The 25,291-nt window shown below is 34.2% G+C and overlaps 1 protein-coding gene and 3 pseudogenes across 4 annotated transcripts; 2 read left to right on the top strand and 2 right to left on the bottom strand.

Annotated features, from left to right (window-relative positions):
* Positions 1–288: 288 nt before the first annotated feature.
* AT1G36590 lies at positions 289–4,788 on the bottom strand (annotated as a pseudogene; the record flags this gene model as incomplete). Its single annotated transcript has 1 exon — positions 289–4,788.
* A 419-nt stretch (positions 4,789–5,207) lies between these two features.
* Positions 5,208–7,305, top strand: AT1G36580 (uncharacterized protein; the record flags this gene model as incomplete). Its single annotated transcript, NM_103334.4, has 6 exons — positions 5,208–5,346; positions 5,471–5,688; positions 5,784–5,986; positions 6,126–6,218; positions 6,339–6,413; positions 7,159–7,305. Exons 2-6 carry the CDS (start codon positions 5,619–5,621, stop codon positions 7,303–7,305), a joined length of 588 nt encoding a protein of 195 aa, NP_174871.5. The 5' UTR covers positions 5,208–5,346; positions 5,471–5,618.
* A 9,713-nt stretch (positions 7,306–17,018) lies between these two features.
* On the bottom strand, positions 17,019–19,835 carry AT1G36570 (annotated as a pseudogene; the record flags this gene model as incomplete). Its single annotated transcript has 1 exon — positions 17,019–19,835.
* A 2,121-nt stretch (positions 19,836–21,956) lies between these two features.
* Positions 21,957–23,878, top strand: AT1G36560 (annotated as a pseudogene; the record flags this gene model as incomplete). Its single annotated transcript has 1 exon — positions 21,957–23,878.
* Between the last annotated feature and the right edge of the window lie 1,413 nt (positions 23,879–25,291).

The raw sequence follows: 25,291 nt of genomic DNA, 5'->3' as shown, positions 1-25,291 counted from the left end.
AGCACTTACAAAGATTCTAGAGAATTCTGAAGATTACAGATTATTCGATAATGAAAGCATGAGCATAACATGTTGCTCTTATACAAAAAGGTAAAGAAAGTAAACGTTAACCACGTTAATAACGATCGCCGTTAACGTCCATTGCATTGCCAGCTCGCCAGCTCACAAGTACTTTGCCTAACATCCGACTTCACATTGCCAGCTCGCCAGCTCGTCAGCTCACCAGCTCACCACACGTTAATCCTGTATCAAATCTCCCCCCTTTCACAAAACCTTGACCTCAAGGTTCTATGCTTCAAACTCAGGAAATGTTTTCTGCAAATCGAAGAGGAACTCCCATGTAGCTTCTTCCAAAGGTTCATTGCTCCATTTCACCAACACTTTAGTGACAGCTTTTCCCTGACGATTGACCATTTTCCTTTCCACCACTTTCTCAGGTACTTTCTCAAAGACATCTTGCATCACTGAAGGCAAATGAACTGTTGTAGAGACATTGCCCACTAGCACCTTTAGCTGCGAAACATGGAACACAGGATGCACTTGAGAGTAAGAAGGAAGAGCCAACTTATAAGCCACTTCACCACAACGATCAATGATCTTATATGGGCCAAAATACTTCGGTGACAGCTTCTGATTAGCACGCATCACCACAGATTGTTGGCGGTAAGGTTGCAGCTTCACATAGACATAATCCCCAATCTCAAATTCACGTTCAGTTCGATGCTGGTCTGCAAATTGTTTCATTCGGTGTTGAGCGCGCATCAAATGAAACTTCAAGAACAGCAACATATCTTCCCTCTCCTGCAAAGACCTAGCCACAACCGCCACTTTTGATTCCCCAGGCAGATAAGGTAAATGGACTGGAGGTACCTGCCCATACACTATCTCAAATGGCGTCATCCTGCTAGAAGAGTGGTAATTGGTGTTGTACCAATACTCTGCCAATGCAAGCCATTTACTCCACAACTGAGGTCTGTCATGGCACATACAACGCAAGTAGGTCTCCAAACATCTGTTCACAACTTCAGTTTGTCCGTCACTCTGGGGATGGTAAGCACTCGTCAACTTCAATGCAACTCCCTGTAACGTGAAGAACTCTCTCCAAAATTCACTTGTAAACACAACATCTCTGTCACTGACAATCGAAGTGGGGCAGCCATGTAACTTAAAAACGTTGTCCAAGTAAGCCTGTGCTACTGTCAATGCACTATAAGGATGTGATAATGCAATGAAGTGAGCAGCCTTACTCAAGCGATCCACAACAACCATGATGACTGTTTTGCCTCCTGAAACTGGTAGCCCCTCAATAAAATCCATTGACACTTCACTCCAAATGGTATCAGGGATTGGTAATGGCTGGAGTAACCCCGGTGAAGCTGCAGGATCAGACTTACATTGTTGACATGTACCACAGCTGCGAATATAAGCTTGGATGTCCTTAATCATGCCTTTCGAGTAAAACAGTCCTTTAACACGCTGATGAGTCACGTCCCTGCCTGAATGTCCTCCTACACCAGACCCATGTAACCAAAGCAATATTGTATTCTTAATGTTGTCATTTGCTGGAACTACAATCTTACTTTTCCTTCTCAGTATATTCTGACTCCAAGAGAAATATTTTTTTGAATCTGGATCACGTTGAAGTGCAGTAATAATATCTTGTAACTGAGAGTCATTGGCATAGCCTGCTTGAATATCCTTCAACAAATCACACTCCACCACTGTCATAGCCATGTGCAACACCTCAGATCCTTCTACCCGAGACAAAGCATCTGCCACTACATTTTCTTTTCCTTGTCTATACTGGATCTCGTAGTCAAACTCGAGCAATTTAGGAAGCCACTGCTGCTGAATTGGTGTGTTCAAACGCTGCTCCAATAGATACTTCAAACTTCTTTGATCAGTCTTGATTATGAAGTGACTCTGCAGCAAATAGTGTCGCCATTTTCGGACTGCAAAGATAACTGCCAGCAATTCTTTCTCATAGATAGATAGGTGTAGTTGCTTCCCTTTTAATTGGCGACTAATGTAAGCCAAAGGATGTCCCTCTTGCATCAAAACCGCCCCTATGCCCTGACCACACGCATCAGTTTCTACCACGAATTGTTTATCAAACAGAGGCAAAGATAAGACAGGCGCTTGACACAAGGCCGCTTTAAGATCCTCAAACGCTTGTTGTGCTACTGCTGTCCATTCAAATGCATCAGTTTTAGTCAAAGCATGTAATGGTCCCGCAATAACCCCAAAACTCCGCACAAAACGTCGATAGTAACCAGCAAGACCCAAGAACCCCCTCAACTGCTTGAGTGTTGTTGGTTGAGGCCACTCCTTCACAGCCTTGATTTTCGCAGGATCAGTTTCAATGCCTTGTGCACTAATGAAGTGTCCTAGATATTCGACTTTAGGAACCGCAAAAGCACATTTGCTGAGTTTGGCAAACAACTTATTAGCTCGCATGACTTCAAACACTTGCTTAAGGTGCTGTCTATGCTCTTCCAAGGAAGAACTATAAACCAGAATGTCATCAAAGAAGACCAAGACGAACTTACGTAAGAAGGGCTTGAATATGAAATTCATGAGACCTTGAAACGTAGCCGGTGCATTAGTGAGTCCGAAGGGCATGACCAAGTACTCAAAATGGCCACTATGCGTTTTAAATGCTGTCTTTTGTATATCATCAGGATCCATCCGCACCTGATGGTAACCAGCCCGAAGATCTATCTTGGAAAAGATAACTGCACCTCCCAACTCATCCATGAGATCCTCAATCAATGGAATAGGAAAACTATCTTTTACAGTCATGCCATTCAACTCACGATAGTCAACACAAAGTCTCCAAGTTCCATCCTTCTTTTTGACCAAAACAACAGGTGAAGCATAAGGACTAGAACTAGCTTGCACTGTTCCATTAGTAAGTAAATCCTCAACCAGTTTATCAATTTCATTCTTCTGGTGTATTGAATAGCGATAGGGTCGCTGATTCACCGGATTAGACCCCTCCAACAATTTAATCTTATGATTATGCTTCTCACGAAATGGAGGTAAAGCAGTCGGTTCAATGAATATATCAGGATACTCATTGAGTACTTCTTCCACTACAGACTCCTCACCAAGCTCACTGGTTAAAGCATTAATAGTACAAAGTTCCCCTTCTGTACTCTCCGAAACTTCTTGTACACATAACATGGCCAGCTGAACTTGATCTTCCTGTAGTTTCTGCAGTTTCTGCGCCTTCACTTCCCTGACAGAACCTGATGTAAGTCCATGTAAAAGTACTTTCTGATTATTGAATTTAAATCGCATTTCCAGTTTCTTGAATTCCCAAGAGATACGACCCAAAGTCTCCAACCATTGCACCCCTAGTACCATATCAATCCCTTGTAAGGGAATCAATAAGATATCAGACTGAAAAGTTGTAGTCTGCAACTTCCAAGAGAAATCAGTAACTTTACCCTCAACACGCAATTTCCTGCCATCAGCTACAGATACACGAGTTAACCCAGCTGTGTCCACCTTACACCCAAGTTTAGCTGCTGTATTTGGATCCAGAAAGTTGTGTGTCGACCCTGAGTCTATCAGGATGAAGATAATCTTTTTGTCATATGTTCCCTTAACTCTCATAGTCTTGTAACCAGCTATTCCTGAAACCGCATTGACAGAGATTTGTGGCATATGTTCATCATCGTCATTTACCAACTCTTCTCTAGCATCTTCAAACTCTTCATCAACATCCATTCGAAACAGTTGTGTTTTCTTGTGAACCAAATAATGTTCTGGAGTGTACTTCTCATCACAAAAATAGCATAGCCCTTTAGACCTCCTATCACTCATTTCTTGTTGAGACATTTTCTTAGGTTGCTGACTAACCGGTTTAAAATTTCCCTTGTTCCCATAATGATCTGTCTTAGACTCGCCTTCCTTCTGATATTTGTTATAACCGCCAGTAGGTGCAGAACGATTTGTGGACCAAGTAGTATTAGCTGGTTTCTTAAGGTGTGCTTTCTCATATGTCTTGCCCAAGAACAAGCAATGTCTCACAGTTTGAGGCTGAAACATCCGGACGTGCATTTGAGTGTCTGTCCTGAGTCCTGCCAAGTACACACTCACCAAATATTCTTCAGAGAGATTAACTCTTGTTTTAATCAGCTCAAATTTCTGATGATAATCAATGATGCCATCAGTTTCCTGCAAATGTTTTAGCTCCGCCATAGGGTCATCACAATCATCCTCAAATCGTTCCTTCAACAGCTTCACATATCCCTTCCAATCATACAACACCTCAAGACCAACACCCGACTGAATAAAGGACTGATGCCAAGTAGAGGCATGGCTATCAAAGTGGATCGCTGCCATTTTAACCTTCATATCTTCTGGAGTTGAATCCACACCAAAAAACTCCTCGACTTTAAACAACCACTCTTTCAACCGTGTACCATCAAACCGAGGAAAATCAATTTTCCCTAACCGTGTAAGATTATTATAAGCATTAAAATGGTCTGATCGCACCTGCTGATGACGAGCATCACGATATGGATCAAGGTAACCGGATCTGTTCTCCATCGACTGAGACGACCTCGGCGCACTCCGATCTAACGTCGATTGCTCATCCACCATCTTACCAGCTGTAGATCGGCTAAGCACTGCATACAAATCAGCAAACTGCTTCATCATCTCCTTATGTTGCTCAGCGACCGTCGTTTCTAACCGCGTAACTCGGGAATCCAGCGGAACCTCCAACTCCACCTCTTTCCCCTTTCCGTCACCCTCCTGCGACCTTGTAGTCACCATGTTTTCCGAGGAACTACAGAGCTCTGATACCTTTGTTACAGGGAAACCTGCGATTCACAAGAACAATCCAAATCTCCAATTATCATTCGAAACCAACAATCAATCGATGTTCATAAAACACCAAATGATTCAGCTAGCTCTCGATGTGAGAGAAATCTAGCACTTACAAAGATTCTAGAGAATTCTGAAGATTACAGATTATTCGATAATGAAAGCATGAGCATAACATGTTGCTCTTATACAAAAAGGTAAAGAAAGTAAACGTTAACCACGTTAATAACGATCGCCGTTAACGTCCATTGCATTGCCAGCTCGCCAGCTCACAAGTACTTTGCCTAACATCCGACTTCACATTGCCAGCTCGCCAGCTCGTCAGCTCACCAGCTCACCACACGTTAATCCTGTATCAAACATTCAACATGTGTCACGCAGCTCTCAAGTATCTTAAGAAAGGAGCGCCTGGAAGAGACTCATCAAGCGGTCAGTTCGATTATTAACAGAAGCGCTACTTTGCACTACACAGCTTCTAGGTACCAAATACATGTATCTGCAGCCAAGGTAATTTGATTAGTCTGATAAAGTCATTCAGTGTCTCGAGTTTTGGTTTGGCAATCAAGAACTAACTTAAAGGAACAATAGAATGTAGCAAAATGTGATCTTAGGAGTTTGAAACTTGAAACAGGTTGCAGTTGATGCTACCACAAGAAACTTGGCATTGGAGTGGGGAACTGACTATGATATTAGAGTGAACAGGATTGCTCCAGGTCCTATTGGAGGTACACCGGGAATGAGTTGTACCTGAGGAGATTGAAAACAAAACCAGAGAGTACATGCCTCTTTATAAACTTGGAGAGAAGTGGGATATCGCAATGGCTGCACTCTACTTGAGCTGTGATTCTGGTATGCTGAGTTAAATAAAGCACACTCTTTAGTATAAAATATATATAGATATAGATGGTTAGATGACGAAACTCATTGCTTGATTTGTTTAACAGGGAAATATGTGAGTGGACTAACACTGGTGGTAGATGCAGAACTGTGTCTTAGCAAACCTCGCCATTTGGCCAAAGAAGCGGTGAAACAACTCTCTCGTGCAGTGGCGAAGAAGTCTAGGGCCAAGCGAATGATTATTACTATGTTTTGGTGCATATTATACAAAGAATGTAGTATTAAAACCAAAAACGTCTTTGGTGCTTTGGTGCATATTATACAAGAAAATTCTCACCAAAAACGTCTACGAGGAAGCAAAAACGTCTAAGCCAAACCAAGATGAAGTTTCAGACCAGTCTCCAGCTCTGAATACGTAATTATGGTCAAAACTCAAACGTATGGCCGAGCCAGAAGAAAAGTACAAGTCCCTTGACTCAAAATCAGCAGATGATGCTTTAGAGAAAGAGGATAAACTTCGGTCCGCTTTTGACCGGGTTCAAGTGCTTGAGCATGAGTTAATTATATGAGACCAAAAAGGTAAGGTCTATATTACCTCAATCATCAAATCACTCGAATATGTAGTAATAATTGGTTTGGCTTCTTTATTTTTTCCGGCTTAGGCTTTGGATGAAACGATGGTTAATCAAAAGGGTATTCTTGCATATATTGAGAAGAAAAAGAAGAAGAAGAGAATGGTGAGACAAATCATTAAGAGAGCATCTATAATTAATACTACATTCTTTGTATAATATGCATGAAAGTTTGCATATGTAATTTAATTTAGTATGAATTGGAAATATATTACGATTTATCATCTGATCCATATAATATATTAATAGATAGCACTTGGAGTATGACGATAATCCACAACATTAGGAAGTTTGATGAATTGAATTTGGTTTTTACAGCGTCACAAGTATGGGATATTTTCTGGCTCGGTCCACCACCTAAGAATCCTTGGCTTAGACAATAAATTCATGTACTGTGTACAGAAGAAAACATTATTGATGTTTTAGATCTGTATTTATGTTTGGCTGAAACAAATTGTTTATCTACAGAGTTATGGACTTTAGCAATCCAATCTTTTTTTTTTCTTTTCTTATACGTCGTTTTATTGATCTTAGCAGTCTTTTTGTCCTTGGTTATTTTCTGAAGACAAAATTTGTATTTTTCATACACTATTCTTTTTGGCAGCTACTGATATCACCTCGGAAATATAAAATATGGCCTCTTTGATATTATCATATGATCCTAATTACAGTAATAATCTTTTGTTCTTTTGTACCAATGCAAAACATAAAAGAAAAAGTACAGATCAAAGAAGAAAAGAAAAGAAGATAAACATAAAAGAAAAAGTTTTATTAAAAAAAAAATTTGAAAAAAGAGAAATCAATTCTTTCGATTTTTTAGACCTAGAATTGACCTCTTGAGTTGGTTAAGGCGACTAGCGCTTGCGTCCCAACCATGAGTATTACTTGGGTTAAGTCCCCAAGCAATCCAAGAAGAAGGAGAGGTTCCATGTTGGCGAAAGACGATGGAAACAGTACCGTTTGGTTCGTTGTATATCCAGTGGAGAAAAGAGCCTAAGGTCGGAGCTCAAGGTAATAGGCTTTCGGCAAGACAAAGTTATTGCAGAAATTGTGTTTGTACACACAACAAGACTAATAAGAAAAGAGTTGCCAAGACGGCGAATAGAGCGTGTTAGGAGATTGTATTCGATTCATGTCTTTGTGTTTTATTTTGAAGGTTGGGTGGGATTAATGAGAGTTACGAGGTTTTTAAAGAGATATATAGGCACACTAACATTGATGCATTTTTAAAGGCTATGAAAGTTGGAAGCTGGTCTTTGTTGACTTTTTGTATCATTCTTTTCTAGATGTGATAATCATAACTCTCATATATATCAACTTTAAGGTTTTTTATAAGGACATGGTTATAATATGAAAAGTTTTTGGAGAGAAGTCCCCATTTCTGTAAAACATAAGTTTTGCATAAACGTATCCGAATACACACATACTTTTTACTTCTCGGATTAGTTTACCAGTTGAAGACTATAGATTGACAAGATCCATCATGAATCCCATCTGCTATCGTTATTCGTTACGATTGTCTCCACCACATGCACCAAATTTTGTTGTTATTAGCCTTTGTTCGTCATTGCCAACGTTCTAATCATGTAGTAACTGCTTGAATGATCAAGAGGTAGGCAGAGAAATAGAAAATAAAAGAATGAGCAGATTAAAGAGGAGGATGTGGAAAAGCAAAGCAGAAAAGATAAATCGAGAAAAACATTTAACTCGCTAGAAGAATCATACGGGTTTTCTACCGAGTTTTTAAAAATTTGGTGGTTTAAATGTATTTATAGATAAAAAAATAAGATAATTCAAGAGGAGAAAAATAACAATAATACTATAACAAATAATAACACAGTACGTAGTTTTTTCTTCACACAACTATATTTTCTTTATCTTAAATTAATCCAATCGCTAGCTCTGTAATGTCGTTTTCTTCTTCTATCTAAGGGGTTTTAATTGTGAAATTCTGTCTTCATTTTAGAATTTATCTTTGTTGTTGCTTATCAGGGTTTGTAGAAATAATCCTATTCAAGTTCCTATAAATGCATGGCGTAAGAATCTTTGAGGAGGACCTGCGTCTAGAGAAGGTAAATTTTTCAATCTTTATTTTTTTTTATGGTGTAAGATGGTTCACCTTCTCAAGATATGCCTTTTTTTATATCCGATCAAAAAAATTCATGTTTTGCTTTAAATCTCTGGGAATTCAAGGGAGCTGAGATGATGATAGGTTTATGTTGGTTGATAGGTTTGATTTTTTACTGTGATAAGTATTTTTGAGTTTTATGATGGGTCATTGCACCGTAAACTGGAGATTGAAGAAGAAAATATAAGAAGACAAACGTAAAAGAGAATATTTTATCAAAAAAACTTATAAAAAGCAAAATCAATTCTCTCGACTTTTGAGACTTTTAGCAGACCTAGAAATCAAGATGGTGGATACTTTCGGTATTTGGTTTTGTTGTCGTTAACTAATCCATTGTTCTCTACTCTAAATTTGTTTAGTACATATGTCATTTTCATATCGTTTTTCTTCAGTACATTGTTCAGTGCTATGATAAGTCACTTCAGCGTCAAGATGACAAAACAGATTTTTGATAAGGCCATGCATTTTATAAAGCTCCAAAGTAGAGATATATTTGTTTATTGGACATGTCCCAAACTAGAAGTTTTTCCGGTGTGGAGGAGACTAAAAATACACTAATTTTGGTGTGGTTTACATAGACAAGAATAAAAAGACGGTAAATGTCAATAGTTGTGCCTTCTTCTCATGTAAGTTAATCAGCTACTTGAACACTTGTGGTTCTTGAGGATTTAAGTGCTAAATACTAAGAAGAGCTTATGAGATCATGTTCTTTACCATCTCAACTTCTAAAACTTTTATGTAATTTGAGTGAGCTCTGTTTTTTTTTTTCAATCCGTTGAAAAGTTTTGAAAGAGATGTGATGGCAATTTTGAAAGTGTATAGTAGTCAACTATTGTGTTATTGTTGGAAAGCATGTATTATGTTATGTGTATTTCTTTAATTACCTTGGTGCTTAATTTCTTATTGTTTACTTTACCAAGAATTTTAAATAGTTTATCCAAATTTATCTTAACCTTCAATTATCTTAGAAAAAGTAGTCCAAAGAAACATAGGTTGAATAATTAAATGAAAAGATATTTTGAGAATTCTTATAACAAAGATAATGCTAGAAACAAAGTTGATAGAGTCATCCATATTTTTCTGGTTATTATCGATGGGTTAAAATTTTATTTGTGGGAGTATTGAAAACGTATATTCAAAGGGAAAAAATGATTTCGTGAGTTAAATTTGTTGCCGTCTACAACATCCCAGCGTACTATGTGAGTCGACATGTAGAATTTATAATTTAAAACTGTTATTTTAATAAGTAGTTCTCTTACGTTTAATATATTTTTAAATATAAAAATAAAATAAATTATCTAAGAGCCAATTTCACGAAAGAAAAACAACAAAAAGTTGATCTTAACAGAGAGTTAATTTCATTCTCTATTTTAGATGAGTGTTAGAATATATATATATATATAGCGTCATACATCTAGGCTAAGTTAAATATAGGTGTTATTTGGTAGGGGTTAAGATATAGTTGTTAACATTTAGATGAAGCTAATTATATAGGTTTGGGTTTATAAAGTAGGAATTAGGGTTTAGTGTTATAAATTGAGATGAATTTGAATAACTAATTTGGGTTTATAAGGTAGGGTTAGAGTTTACGGTTTAGGGTTTAAAGAATAACTGATGGAAGCACATACAATCATGTAAACTTATATCTTTAGTACATATCTAACTAAAAATATTTGAACAATTCGAAACCTCATTAGATAATATTTAAAATGATTTATGACTTAAACTACATTGTAATTGTGTTTATTTGGTAGGGGTTATGGTATAATGTTTTACATTTAGACCAAGCTAAATATCAGGTTGGGTTTAAAAGTATGATTTAGGCTATAGTGTTTAACATTTAGATAAAGTTAAATATAGATTCGGGTTTATAAGGTATTAGTTAGGATTTAATATTATCCATGTAGACGAATTGGAATAACTAATCTGGGTTTATAAGGTACGTGTTAGGGTTTAAGGTTTAGAAGTCTCATGAATATTAAAAAGGGGTGCTAAGTAATTTGGAAGGATTAGGCACTTCTGGGGCTTGGAGTTATTCCTCTTCTCTTCCGTTGGGAATAAATTTTTTAGTGAAACTTAGAGGTCCAAAAAACGAGAGGGAAGAACTCGAATATTTCTCAATTTGAAGAAGCTTCCGGGGGATCCTTTTTTTGTTCTTGAGACCCTTGAAGCTAATCAGTAGGGGTCCTAAACAGGCTCTAGAATGTCTAGATTGAAAAAGTAGCATATATAATCTTTTTTATTTCAAGTGAGTAAAGTTTACCCTGTTTTAGTGTACTAGAAGATAAGAGATCATGATCTTGTGTGTAAGAAATCTCAGGAGACAAGCTGAAGTAGTCGAAACTTTGTGTAAAACCAATTAAGAGAGTTACAAGTTCTTTATAAGAATTTTGTTGAATTTATAAGCTCATTGTTGCTGAATTTTTTAATTTGTTTAATTACTTATTATTTTGAAGTTAGATTTTGATACTGTCAAAAGTATTTATGGGTCCCCCGCATAGGCAGACCCAAATAAGATTAAAGGAGGTCAACTGGTCTCTCTAGAATTCTATATTTGCATTGTAACCCTTTAAAATTCATGATATTATTTATCTTTTTTTTGTTTTTACCTTTTTAAAATTACAAATCATATGTAAACCTTTTAAGTTTTATCGTATGTTTCTTCTACTTTGTGGTTTAACAGTATTTCTTACATGTTTTTTACTTTTTTTTTTATTCACCCATAAACATTGAACCATATTTTTTTTTATTTTTTTTATGAAGTTTTTCTTAGTTTTAAATTTTTTTAGTTACTTATTTTTTTGAAGTTATATTTTGATACTGTATAAAATATTTATGGGTCCGCCGTATAGGCAGACCCAAAGAAGATTAAAGGAGGTCAGCTGGTCTCTCTAGAATTCTATATTTGCATTGTAGCACTTTAAAATTCATGATATTATTTATATTTCTATTTTTTTACCCTTTAAAATCAATAATTTTTATGTAAATATTTAAAAATTTATCGTGTTTTTCTTCTACTGTGTGTTTTGACACTATTTCTTCGTTTTCAACTTTTTTGTTGATTCACCCATAAACATTAAACCTGGTATTTTTAAAAGATATGAAGATTTTTTTTAGTTTTTTAATTACTTATTATTTAAGTTATAAATTTGATCCTATAAAAAAGTATTTTGGGTCCTTGACTTGAAATGTGAAATTAACGGGTTCAATGTGATAGTTATATCCTAAACATTATACGACACATGTCTTTGATATAGGTAAATAGATATAAATATAGGTGTTGTTATATCTATATAATATATATTTTTTAATTTCTTAAATGTCTCTAACTTATCACTCTAAATTATGATTGATTCAAGAAGATACTAATTTTGAAATTTTTTGTTCGAATTTAAAAAATTCTTGTATGCTTGATCTTTGAAATTTAAATTTAATTTTGAAAAAAAGTTTTTGGCCGCGCAAGGCGCGGGTGACTCACCTAGTTCATCTTAAGAAACGCAAAATGTTTAAATAAGGCAATTATCTCCCCTCACTCCACTGACCCTAACAAGAAACTTGAGATGATCAAGGTGTTGTCATTGTCGCCAAGGGGTACACGTACTTGTCAGCGTCTATTTGATTAAAGTTGTCTTCTATTTGATTGTGTTTATTATTTTATAGGGTTTTTTTATATTTACTATTTTTGATATTTTTTGTTTAAATGTTTTTGATCCAAGTCTCTGCGTAAAAAAAGATTACAAGAAGGAACCATTTTATTTCCTTGGTTTATCTTCAGAATTGCTGACCATTTATTTTCTTTTTTTTATGTGGGTTTGTGGTTACATCATGAACCACTTACCAAAACCAGAGACCATCGATGATATCTACATCTACATTTTTGCAGTCATTTTATAAAATAAATCTTGTAGTTGAGACTTATTTATAATGGTTGCTACTGGATTTTAATGTTTGTTTTTTATAATTTGAAATAAAATCTTCAAATTAAATATTTGACATTTCAAACTCTTCCCAAAATCTTTTCACATTAACTACACGAATAGTTACTAAATAAAATTCCATAATATTTAATATCATTTAATTATTACAAAATTATCATTTTTGATATTGTTTTTCTGTATCACTATAACAATTCGATTATAATCATCAAATCGTAAATATATTTGATAGCATTTAATTATTATAAAATTACAAATAATTTAGACAATAATTTATAAACATATCATAAATAAGATTCACATTAATAAAATAAATAGATTTTTTTACGGGACGAGTTGGCGGGACGGGTTTGGCAGGACGTTACTTAATAACAATTGTAAACTATAAAATAAAATTATTTTATAGATAGATACAATTTACAAATTTTTATATATACTAAATAAAAAATAAAAAATTGTCCCTGCGGTGTACCGCGGGTTAAAATCTAGTCTATATTAAACATTTTACAACAGTTTTATGAAATAAATCCTTGACTTTAAATTTATTTACAACCCAATACCATTGGCATTAAATATTTAGAAATAAAAATATTTAATTAAAGATGAAAATCAAATTCGTTTGGCAAAAATTTGCTAAAACTCTGGAAAAATCTTTCCTAATGTCGATAATGCTCATTTAAAAATCTAATATTATTAATTAATTTCAAATAAACCATTTTGAAATTGTGGCATGAAAAATTGTAACAAATAGATTTTGTTTATATATTCTATAAGAAAGATATTAGAATGAAAACTTATCCTCATTAACGGTAAAATTAATATAAAAAATGCAAAGAAAATCAAATCGAATTATGATCCATTTTTCCTTCAAGGGGGTCATTGGATTTATTTTTCATGAAACTTTATGAACATTTATTATTCTTCAAACGGATGACTAGAGATTTTTCTAAAATTTGAACTTGCCAAATCGACATCATATGATTTGTTAACATGATTAAAATCACTGACTAATCTTTGTGAGAAAATATAGGAAATATACATATTTAAATTTTTGGTTTTAAAACAAACAATTAAATGCTCTAAATATTCATCTTTTTGGCAAATTAAATATCTCCAACTGCTTGACCTAAAAAAACTTCATGTAAACATTATGACACTCCCACTATATATATATATATATAGAATAGATTTGCAATCTTCACAAACAAATGATCCCGCCTCTAGAAAAGAAAAAAAAAACAAATCTTAAAAGCTTTATAATGTAGTAATTTGCTCATATATGTCGTTATCATTTGTGTTTTTTAACGGCCGAATAACATTTTCATAGGGTAGATATCGACCATATATAGGGAGAGAGTCACTACTTTGATTCCTTTTATGCAATTATGAACTCTACAGAATTTTTCAATTTCTTTTTGGTCTAATTAGGTGAATAATAAACTGTGTGAAGTTAGTTTTCAAAATCTGGTATTTTCCCCACTTATATATCGACTTACCAATGATTCATTATTCCACTCGAGATTCTCGTGCAAGGTTTGATATTATGGTCATATTTACATAAGACTGTTTTTATTTGTTTGGTTTGGTTTATTTTGTATTATTCTCACATAAAGAAAAATAAGTTAATGTAGTCATGTTTCATTTTCATGTATATTATCTACTAGGCTTCGTGATATCGAGTAGACGTTATCATTGTACTCTAATTTCGATTTTAATGTTTCTTTGTAGGCAATATCACTTATTTTTAATAATATTCAATGGATTAACCCAAAAATTTAAGTTAAGTGTCTAGAAATATATTTATATTAATTTTTGTCAATACACACATATCTATGATTAGCTCAAATATTTTAAAGGCTAAATATTTGTACTTTTAAATAATATACAGATTTTAATTACACAATTAGTTGTAAAAGTTATGTTTTTGTCTTAATAAAAAATATAATATTTATAAGTGACAAAAATTATCTAAAGGAAAAGACAAAATTTTAAGAGCTCCTGGATCAAATGGTGTGGCAGGTTTGAATTGGTATTTTCCGGATGTGTATAATTAGTTAAGTTTTTTCCACCTCCCAATCTATCATTATAATACTAAACTACTAAATTACCATATACCACAAGTTAAATCTAATAAATATATACATTTTGGAGTATATTATAAAACCATTCCTGGAGTTTAAAACTATTTACAATATCATATCACTGATATTTAATATTTCGTTATAAGTAACAAATTAATTACTTAGCATTCAACAAACTTTCCTCTAATCTCTCTTTTAATTATATTGATAATATCGATTTTCTTAATATATATGAATAGAGATTCGGATCTTCCATATATGATTATCATTTTCTTAGGAAGTTAAACAATTATTTTCTGAAGCTAAACAAAAATTTAGGAAACTAAATAAATAAATAAAATCATTTTAATTATTTCTAAGCTAAACTATATTACATTCTGATCTTTAGTTTTAAATCATTCATTTTTAGTTAATAAAAAGAATAATATCATATTTTCAGTTAGCAAAATGTACATGTACAAGATATTGACCCTCGGTAAACCGCAGGTTGATTATTTTTGTTTTGATTTAATTTATTATTTTGATTCAATATCATCTATATTCAAATAATGATTTTAGATTTTTAATTTATCAACTCACTGTTTATATCTATTTACACCGCTGAATATTTTAGTATGTTTCGATTTAGTTTTGTATAGTTCCGGAAACATGTATAGTATACGCATCTATATAGAGAGTGTTTATCTACTAATTTTATGTTTACACTAGGTTTTAACCCGCGGTTTACCGCGGGCAATCGGTTTATTTGGTTTTTATACTAAATATTTGAATAAATTTGATATCCTAAACTTATAAATATAAATTTCTAGTGATTAGTGAAGAATCGTAATATATGATTTGGATATTGTTGATTATTGATTTCGTGATTGAATATAGTGTTTTTAGGGATGGAATGTGATCATATTTTGATTTCAAAAAGGACATAGATTCCTTAATTTTATTGAACGGTTTAGATTGAATCAGATCATATAAAGTTTAGGAGATTGTTAATACCAAATTGCCCTTAATGATTTTAAATAGCAAAGACCAAAATCCAAAATTGAAATCAAAATTGAGACCAAATTAGAAAAAAATTCAATTTGTACTTCCCTTTTAATAATAAAGGGATGATTATAATTTTGAATTGTTTTTAAATAAAAATATTAGTTTATAAAAAAAGTAAAAACATTAATATGATTCTATTGGTTTAAAAATTAATTTTTGAAAATGTAACTGTAGTTATCGTAAAAAATGAATGTTGATATATATGAAATAACAGTCTATGATGTATTTAATTTTGTGTAATTTACTTCAATTTTCAAAATATATATTTAGTATATAATATGGAGATTAATATAATTTAAGTTGTTTGATATAATTAAAAATTCAAAACTATATCATATTTTTAAAATTTATGGCTACTAACAATAATAATTGCCTTAACAATGAAAAATTATGAACAATAAAAATAATTAAAATATTAATATTAATTTAAATATAGTTAAGTTGTTAAACTATTTGATAAGTCAATTAAATGAATGACATATAATAAAGGAAGTCGTTATTTTTATTTTTGGCATAGTTCTTCATCCAAATAACATAACAATCAATCGATTTGAATAACATAACATTTCAAATAACATAACAATCCAAATAACATAACAATCAATTCCGAATTTTGTTCCATGCAAATCACTTCTCTTCCGAAGTGGATTGAGGGCACGTGAGCCCAATCCAATCCGTTCGAAATTGTATCACCTCTCACCGATAATTGTCTTCTTCTACTCTCACTCACTCGATTATGATGCAACCAATTCAATTCAACCGGAAAATTCAATCGATTTGCATGGAACAAAATTCTTCAACCCAGAAGATACAGAGGTAATCGATTCAATTCTGTGTTTGAATTATACAATCTCTGCCATATGATTTGTAGATCAATTAAACTCTATATGTGATCAATTATGGTTATCTTTAGATTTTACTTTTGATTTGGTTTAAGAAATTGTTGTTTATTTACTTGATCTCTTTGATGATTAGAATGTTGATTATACTGTCAGAGGTTGATCATTTAGTGTATTTGAAAGAATAACATATGGATTCGATGTACAAAAAACTTGAATTGTTAAGGTAGGCAATTCATTAGAGATATATAAATGCATTGGTAGTGTTTGATGGTTGATTAGTTGTGTGCATTAACATAATATTTCAATTACTGCTAATACTGGTTCTCATTCTACACACACTGCAATCATATCTGTAGTAGCGGTTCATGGAACTGAAAGATCTCTGTTTCTACTAAAACACAGGTTAGTTGCAAAATGTCTAAATGAAGAACACATAAATACAAGTTTGCTATGGTGTGAAATGCAAAGTTGAATATCTGTGAACACGATTAAACATGTAGACAAATAAAAACGATTTTATATAAAGGTTCAATTGTAGGAATAAGAAACGGAAATGAGTGGCTTGTTGAATGGTTACTTCTTTGTTTGCTTGAATTGAATAGTGTAAATAAGCCTGTGACATTATAGATTAAAAGTCAGATATTGCTAATTATAAACTGTATGGTGGGTTTAACAGCCATAATTGAAATTCTATGAAGTGAACAAAGCTTAAATTAAAATACCTTTCTCAAATGCTAGAAACATAGACTGGCAGCTATGTAATCAGTCTATGTTTTGGAAAACTTTCTTGAAAACAACATTGGTTGTTTGCTTATGAAGTTTACCATATTTGTCGAGTATTAGGATTTTCAAACCTTTTTTAGCGGTAACCCTAGACAACGCAACATAAAGCTGACCATGAGAGAACACTGGTTTGTGCAAGTAAAGTCCTACTTGTTGAAGAGATTGTCCCTGACTCTTATTTATAGTCATTGCAAATGCAACTGGGAGTAGAAATTGTCTTCTACGCATCTTGAAAGGAAGTTTAGTGTCTGAAGGTGTAAGATTCATTGTACGAATCAAAACTATTTCACCAATTGTGTCTCCTATAATAACTCTAGCTTGAACAATCTGATTACATAGGTGCGTTATTTGAAGCCTAGTTCCATTGCATTGACCACCTTTAGGATCCAAATTCTGTAGTATGATCTTTACACGCAAAGAATGGTTTGGCAAACCTGCTATCTTGATAATTTTAAAAAAACTGGGGTGATACAAGATTGTTAAGCGAATCAGAATCTGTAGGATCTATAGAATCAGCAGAAAGATAATTTCTTTCTTCACTTGTATATCAAAATAAATAATGAGCATGTTAGTTGTATACTCAATCAAACTTTAATTATATTGCATATAAAACTCAGGAACTTTAAAATGTAGAGTAAAAATGCACTGACCATGCAACTGCTCTAGCAAATACTCATTGATGGTGTTGACATCATCATTCTTTGGTGCTAATATAGCTCTTCCTTGAAAGAATTTGGGATCAGTGATTTTGTGTAGCTTTGTAGGATCTTCATAAATTTCAAAAGTGATCGCTTCATTGGCTTGTCTGCGTTGGTAATCAACAAATCTTCTGCGCTATCTATTATAGCCTCACCGTCATTAGGCTCATTTAGGTTCAGTTTCAGTCAAATTGTTTTCTAGTAGTCTCATGTTCTTAGTCAACTTTAACACTTGCAGTGATCCCAAAGATAAGAAGCATTAAGCGATGCCATTACAATTTTTGCTCTCCCTGCACCATTAATTACTAGAAGCACCTGTCTGAAATCACCGCCAAAAAACAACAACCTTTCCACCAAAAACCTTGTTGTCTGTGTTTTTTATAATGTCGCATAAAGATTTATCTAAAGCTTCAAAACAAAACATGTTCATCATTGGTGCCTCATCCCATATAACTAAAGACGCTTCTTTTACCAAATTTGCCAAGTCAGATTTTAGTTTAATTTACATACTGAAAACTCATCAGGATTCAATGGTATACCAAACCTTTAATGTGCAGTCCTACCATCTTCTAACAACAAAGAGGCAAGGCCACTCGAGGCGACATTAAGAAATATTTTTTTTCTACATCTAATCGCAGCAGATAGAGTTTTCCAAATAAAAGTTTTCATGTTCCCCCAAATCCGTACACAAAAAGGACTCCTCCTAAATTTTTAAAAGCTGCCTCTATAATCTCATTGTATACACCTCTTTGCTCAGGAGTTAGCATCTTTATCCATTCCTCATGCTTCTCTTTTAGGTTGGATTCACTGTTATATCTCAACTCATCAACAATAAGCCTATTTGAATTATCAATACCATCTCTAGTTTGCTTAGGAAACTCATCAATATCTTCTAGAGTTGCTCCATTAAACAACAGAATTTTCTCAATTTCCTATAGAGTGTAGTTCTTAATCTCAACTTCAGTGAGTATTAGGTCTGCAAAGATTAAGATGCAAAAATTAAACAAATAGCATGAAAACAGTAAACATCAAGCAATAGTGATACATGAAAGGTTAAAAAATATCAAAACCTTGATTTTTGAACTCGTCTCTTTTCTTATTCAGAATATCCTCTGCTAACAAATGTCATGTTTGTGACCATACGTGTGCTGGTCTAGACAGAGAATCCGACAGAAGCAGCATGGCAAAAAAAATCCTCAGATAATCTCCAAAACAACACTAACTTGCTTCCACCAGACCATCAATAAATACCTGATCATTATCAAGAATACCACGTGCAAAAACATGCTTCTTTGTAACATTTGCAGACAACACCATTATAGGTTTTGATTTCATCATAACTCAGTGGCCTTTCACAATGTTTAGCAGAACTCTAAGAAAATACTCATCTTCCATTTTCCTTGGAACATAGTGAATGCGACTTAAAGAAAAAACCCTTGGATCTCTTTTTAAACGCCTTATTTTCTCCATCCCATGTGAAATAGGCCGGAATTTCAGCATATAAACAATCTCTAGCACACTTACCATTCTTTCCAATAACATTTTTTCTATTCAAAGTGAGCCAAGCCATAAACTGAGAGTCTTCATTTGCTACTCGTTCTAGAACATCTTTAATGTTAGACTTTGGATCAAAATAAGCTGGTTGTTTTCCTTCTACATGAAAAGATAATTTCTAGACAGGAGTTGATTTATGTTGAATTGGATATTTAAATATCCTCCAAATAGCTTCAGATGCGGAAACGTATCTGCAAACAATTCATCATGATTGACATGAATTATTGATTAACTATCACACCAAACCAAATTATTAAGTAAAAAACAGAGTAATAAGCTAACCTGCAATCAAACCAATCTTTGATCTCATTCTTCTTCTTCCCAGCTGAACCTTATTCTTGCCCAGGAGTTTCAGATTCACCACCTGTAGTTTGCTTAACAAGCTCAACAATGAAGACAACTTTGTCTGGTCCGTTGTTGATCTATTTGAATAAGTATTTAACTAGGGGAGTCACACGCGGCTTGCGCGGCCAAGCAATTTTGTTTGAAATCAAAATAAAAAAAGATTAAGCATACCACATTTTATGAAATTCGAAGAAACTTTTTTTAAACAAATGTTCTTAATAACACCTCCTCAAAAGGATATGTCATATAATATTTAGATCTAGGTTTACTTTATTTGTTAACAAAATCAAACATATAAAGCAAAATACTACTTATAAGATAATACGAACATTAGTTATAGATAATTTTAGGACATTAGTTTTACATAACAAACCAAAACCAAGAGGTCGAATGATACGAACATTATTTTGATTACTAATTGATTAAGTCAAACAACACATGAATTTAGTACACGACAGCATAATGCACACTTTCAATCTTTTGAATCGGTAGAAACCGTCTCATTAGCTTCTTCAACGGCCAATCTAAATTGCAATGTAAACAAAAAACACATTAAACACTTTTAAATTACATTATTTGAAGTTATATAAAGCAGTAAACTATGCAAAATAATACATACATCTCTCAAAATTCTCCAACCTCAGGTATATCCGGATTGATATCCACCGGCTGCATTTACTAGCGGTTTGAACAATATTTCGTCCTGCCGTTATATAATTATCTATGTTATCGTGAAGATGTCAGTACAAAGATCATATATTTTTTTGTGAATAAGAGAATTACCTGAAAATCTATGAATTCTCCACCACTGTAACACGCATACAATTCGTTAACCCCTCGCTGTTCTCCATTCTTCATTAAATTGTTCACCAAAACCCCTGATTGCAACACATTCCATAACATTGTTACTGAAATAATTTAACATATAAGTCGGCATGACAAATATTATTATAAAATATAAACATGCTTAAGGCTTTCTAACTAAAAACTTACTCATGATCTTGAATCTTGAATATAAGTACAACAAAATCATCCCCTCTGTCTACTTGGGTCAAGATAACGGAGTTCACTAGTAGCAACAACAAAACCAATCAAGCCTTGCAAAAAAAAGGTTATTTGATAAGATGGTGACAAAATTTCAACATATTTCCAAATGAACAACCAGATAATCTTACTAATTAAGTAGTTCTTGTCTAGACTATCATTCAAGACCTCAGGAAATGCTACATCAGAAAGAGTGTGTTCAAGAGTATCTTTTGGTGGAATCGTGTCCAGAATAGTCAATTCTTCAAAAACGATCTAGTAATCGTGCTTGGTGGTTCTTCTATCGTCTATCACATGTTTCAGCCGAAAGTGATGAATAGCTACCCAATCACCATATTTGAATTTGGAGTCAAATCGAATGATATCTTTATATTTGATCTTGACCTCTATTCTATGATCTTATACATAAGATTTCATAAATAGTTGATTAAAAAAGCAGTAAACAAAACCACTTTTACAATATCCGTAAGAAATTTAGTAAACCATGCATACCCGCACATCAGCCAAAACCATACAAACCGAACGATGATCTCTATCTAACCACTCTCGCCATGTGTTTAAGATCTTAACTAGGATAGACCAACAAAGTTTAATAGGGCTCAGATCGCCGACGTCCTCATCCATATCTCACCGGGACTTGCTAAACAAAAACCGAAGAGGTGTAAACGTTTCCTTTATAAAATTATGAGTCTAAGCAAAAGGCATTCTCTTACTTATAATAGTCATAATATATAATAAACGAAAAACATTTTTACCGTACGATTATAATTTCCAAGACTACAATCTATTCAACCTTTTTACTATGCATGGTCTCTTTTTCCTATGCATCGTCTCTATTATCAATTCGAAAATTGATAAAACTATTATCGATACGTTCACGAGTCTATATACAGGAATAAAACATCAATCATACGAATGGTGGGAGGTGCTATTCCCTTTCGATTGCAAGATTTTTCTCTCAAATAAAAATTATTTCAATAATAAAACATAGTTATAAGATTTGGAAATTCTCCATAATATTACAAAAGATCAAGCATACTGTCTTTAAAACAAAGTATTTAAACATTCATTGAACATCTTGTACTTGTATCTTCCGAACCGGAGCATATTGAATTCGTAGCAGCCCAAACATAAGCGGAGGAGAGTGTACTACATATAAAAATTTAAGAAGAGAAGGCCGCCATAATCGAGAGAATGGTAAAACGATTCACTTCTCACTCAATCCAATCCACTCGATCCACTTCGGAAGAGAAGGCCGCCATAATCGAGAGAATGGTAAAACGATTCAAACCTACACCATTACCCTCACGTGCCCTTCCGTGGACATTCAGGAAAGCGTGGATGGCGAGATACAAGTCTGTTGCAGCGAAGCAGCTAAACGAGATTGAAGCAGTGATGCCACTGATGGAAGTTCTCAACCTGATTCCCAATCCTCACAAAGATGTGAGAAATTTGATACTGGAATGGATCAAGATGTATCACGATTCAGATGATGAAAGTGATGCCACTCCATCTCGAGCTGCTGATAAGAGGATTGTTCAAGAGAAGTTAGAAGATCCTGGATCTTTCACTCTACCATGCTCCCTAGGTTCATTGACTTTCAATAAATGCCTTTGTGACCTAGGAGCATCAGTAAGTCTAATGCCACTCTCAGTAGCTAAGAGGTTGGGTTTCAACAAATATAAATATTGCAATATCTCTTTGATCTTGGCTGATGGGTCAGTTAGACAACCTCATGGGGTATTAGAAGATTTGCCTATCAAGATTGGAAAGGTGGAGGTGCCTACAGACTTCATAATATTGAACATGGATGAAGAACCAAAAGATCCCTTGATCTTAGGAAGACCCTTTTTGGCTACAGCTGGAGCAATTATAGATGTTAAGCAAGGAAAGATTGATCTTAATATGGGGAAGGATTTTAAAATGAAGTTTGACATCAATGATGCTATGAAGAAGCCGACAATAGAAGGACAAACCTTCTTAGTTGAGGAAACGGATCGACTAGTTGATGAACTTCTAGTGGAACTTAAAGAAGCAAATAACTCAAAAACTGTTTTGACCAAGAGTGGTAAAGCTGGGTATCTCCCTAGTGAAACTTTGAGTTCTGAGAAGTCATTAGACTCACACAAGGCAACAGTTGGCTCAAAGATTTACAAGGGCTTGATGGGGTCTGACACAAAGGTTATGAAAGCTAATGAAGTAAGTTCAACACATGCTCGACCAACTGATTCCACCAACAACTCGAAGAAGCCTCCAACTTGCCCTAAAAGCTCATGCTTGACCAAACAACTCATTGCAAGCACTCAGACGTTAGATGATTGGTTAGAACTCAAGGAGAGATCTAAATGGCAGGACAAAGCCATACAAGAGCTAACACATATTGTGAAAGAGCTGAAGGATCAAATCAAGGAGCTCAATGGAAAAGCCAACCAAGTACCACTCAACATCAAGAACGCCCCTGACGATGGAGCCACTATTCTTGTCAGCAAAGAAGGATGTGAATTCACATCGGAATGGTCTAGAGGAGAAGACTATCTTGATAAAAAAAGAAGCTTACTGTGAGGACATGGCCTCTGAGTACCCAATTGCAGACCTGTTAAGAAACCCTAATGAGTATGATGATCACTCTACTCAAGAAAGAGAGGAGACCACATTTCCTCTCTGCAACCTACCCTGAGCCTAACGAGTATGAGAAGTCAAGCTTAGAGACTTAAAACAAGCTCACTTGGGAGGAAATCCCATGTCTATCTTTGTACATATCTTTATTTTTCCTTGTTGATTTTGATGCATTTGGTTAGTGTCTTCAGGAGATAAGTATAAAGAGACGAGTGAAATGGATTCTGGCTCTGCGAGTAAAGCAGTATACTCGACCACAGAGAAATGAAAAATACTCGACCATGTTTTAGCTTATCCACGCCAAGAGATCACTCGACCGCGGTGCTGGCCGCAGCAGAAGAAGAGAGGTCGAGTATCCTCAGAGCGGTGCTGGTCGCCATAGAGCTAATGAGGTTGAGTACCCACCTGCTGGAGCTGATACAGAACAAGGTGGTTTGTCTATGGCCTGGGAGCAATCACAGGCAGCCATTGACGAGCAACTACGTTCATTCTTCGACTGAGGTAAGCGCCTCACTTCACCATTGTATTATATCATCTGTTGTGATTTGTTTTTATTTCATTTTGTTTCTGTGATTGGATTTGTCCTGAGTACTCTCTTCCAAGTTTATTCGCACAGTGGACTGTGTGATTTAAGTTTGGGGGAGGGCTCAGGAAGTGTGTGTTGCATTGTATATATTCTTGAGTCTGCATTCATCTAAGGCATAGAAAAACCAAAAAAATTTGAAAAATTTCAGAAAATGATTTCACAAAAAAAAAGAGTGTTCTTGTAGTTGCATTACATTTAGGATCGAGTCTAAAGTGTTTTATTTAGGATTGTTGCATATGCATAGGGGATGATGATGAGATAGCCTTGTAAGCATTTTGATTCACCGGATAAACTCAGTGCCCTCGTTGCTAGTTGTCTGTTGCGTAGTCAATGAATTTGAAATAAAACTGAACCATGCCTTGATCTGATACCATTCCCTATCAATTTGAACCTGAATCTGATCTTTAATTATCATGTCTGCATCAAATTTGAACTCATGGATACCCTAAAATACTTGGATTTTCTTATTCATTTTGATCACTCATGTTAATCCAAGTAGCTGACTCTCCTTATTAGAGCGGTTAACCCAAACCCAAACCTAGACTTTCTTTCAAGCCCTATATCACTTGTGAGTGTTTGTGAGGTCTTATTCCGATTAAGCTTGGTAGAAAGTGTTAGGTTCGTAACGACAGAGATAGTGTCTCATGTAGTTCTAGTTCGCATTTTTTGGACTAGATAGGACTAGGTGGGCGCTTATACTTTGGGTTGGGATGTGTTTAAAAGAAAAAAATAAAGGGTTCATTCATTGATAAGAAAAGGTAAAAGACTCTAGGTGAAGTAAGCTAAAGAAGCAGAAAAAGTCTAGTAAAGGTTTTGGGATTTGTAAAGAAAAGAAAGAGTTCTTGTTAGCTATTGAAGATGGGCAAAAGCCTTTGGTTTTAGAATGTTAAAAACAGGAACCTTAGTTGTTAAAGAAATCCAAATCCGCTAGATGTATTAAAGTGTTGAGAAAGCTTCTCCTAGAGTTAAGAGGAAAGAAAAGAATGATTAGAGAAAGGGCTTAAAAGATTCATGAATGCAAAGGGTAGAGTTAAGTTCTTATATTGGGATTGGAGATGGGGTTACCATTAGAGCTTCATCTGATTTACTCTGGGTAGATGGGATCTTATCTCTGTATGCATAGTTTGGGACTTACCTTTAGCATTCTACTAAAGCTTAATCATTTTTTGAGAGATCCCCTGTTATTGAAGCCTATTCTGTAAGGGACCATCTTTGTCTCTTGACCTTTTACCTTAGCCAAATGAGTTCATTGATGATGCATTGCTTGATTCACGTTCCAGAACTAATGAATGTTAAAGGGATTGGTAGATTTGAAAACATGTGTAGG

The sequence above is a fragment of the Arabidopsis thaliana genome (genome assembly GCF_000001735.4).
Source record: "Arabidopsis thaliana chromosome 1 sequence".
Classification (NCBI taxonomy): domain Eukaryota; kingdom Viridiplantae; phylum Streptophyta; class Magnoliopsida; order Brassicales; family Brassicaceae; genus Arabidopsis; species Arabidopsis thaliana.
Note: the sequence above shows the minus strand (reverse complement) of the source record. Positions and strands in the feature narration are given on the sequence as shown.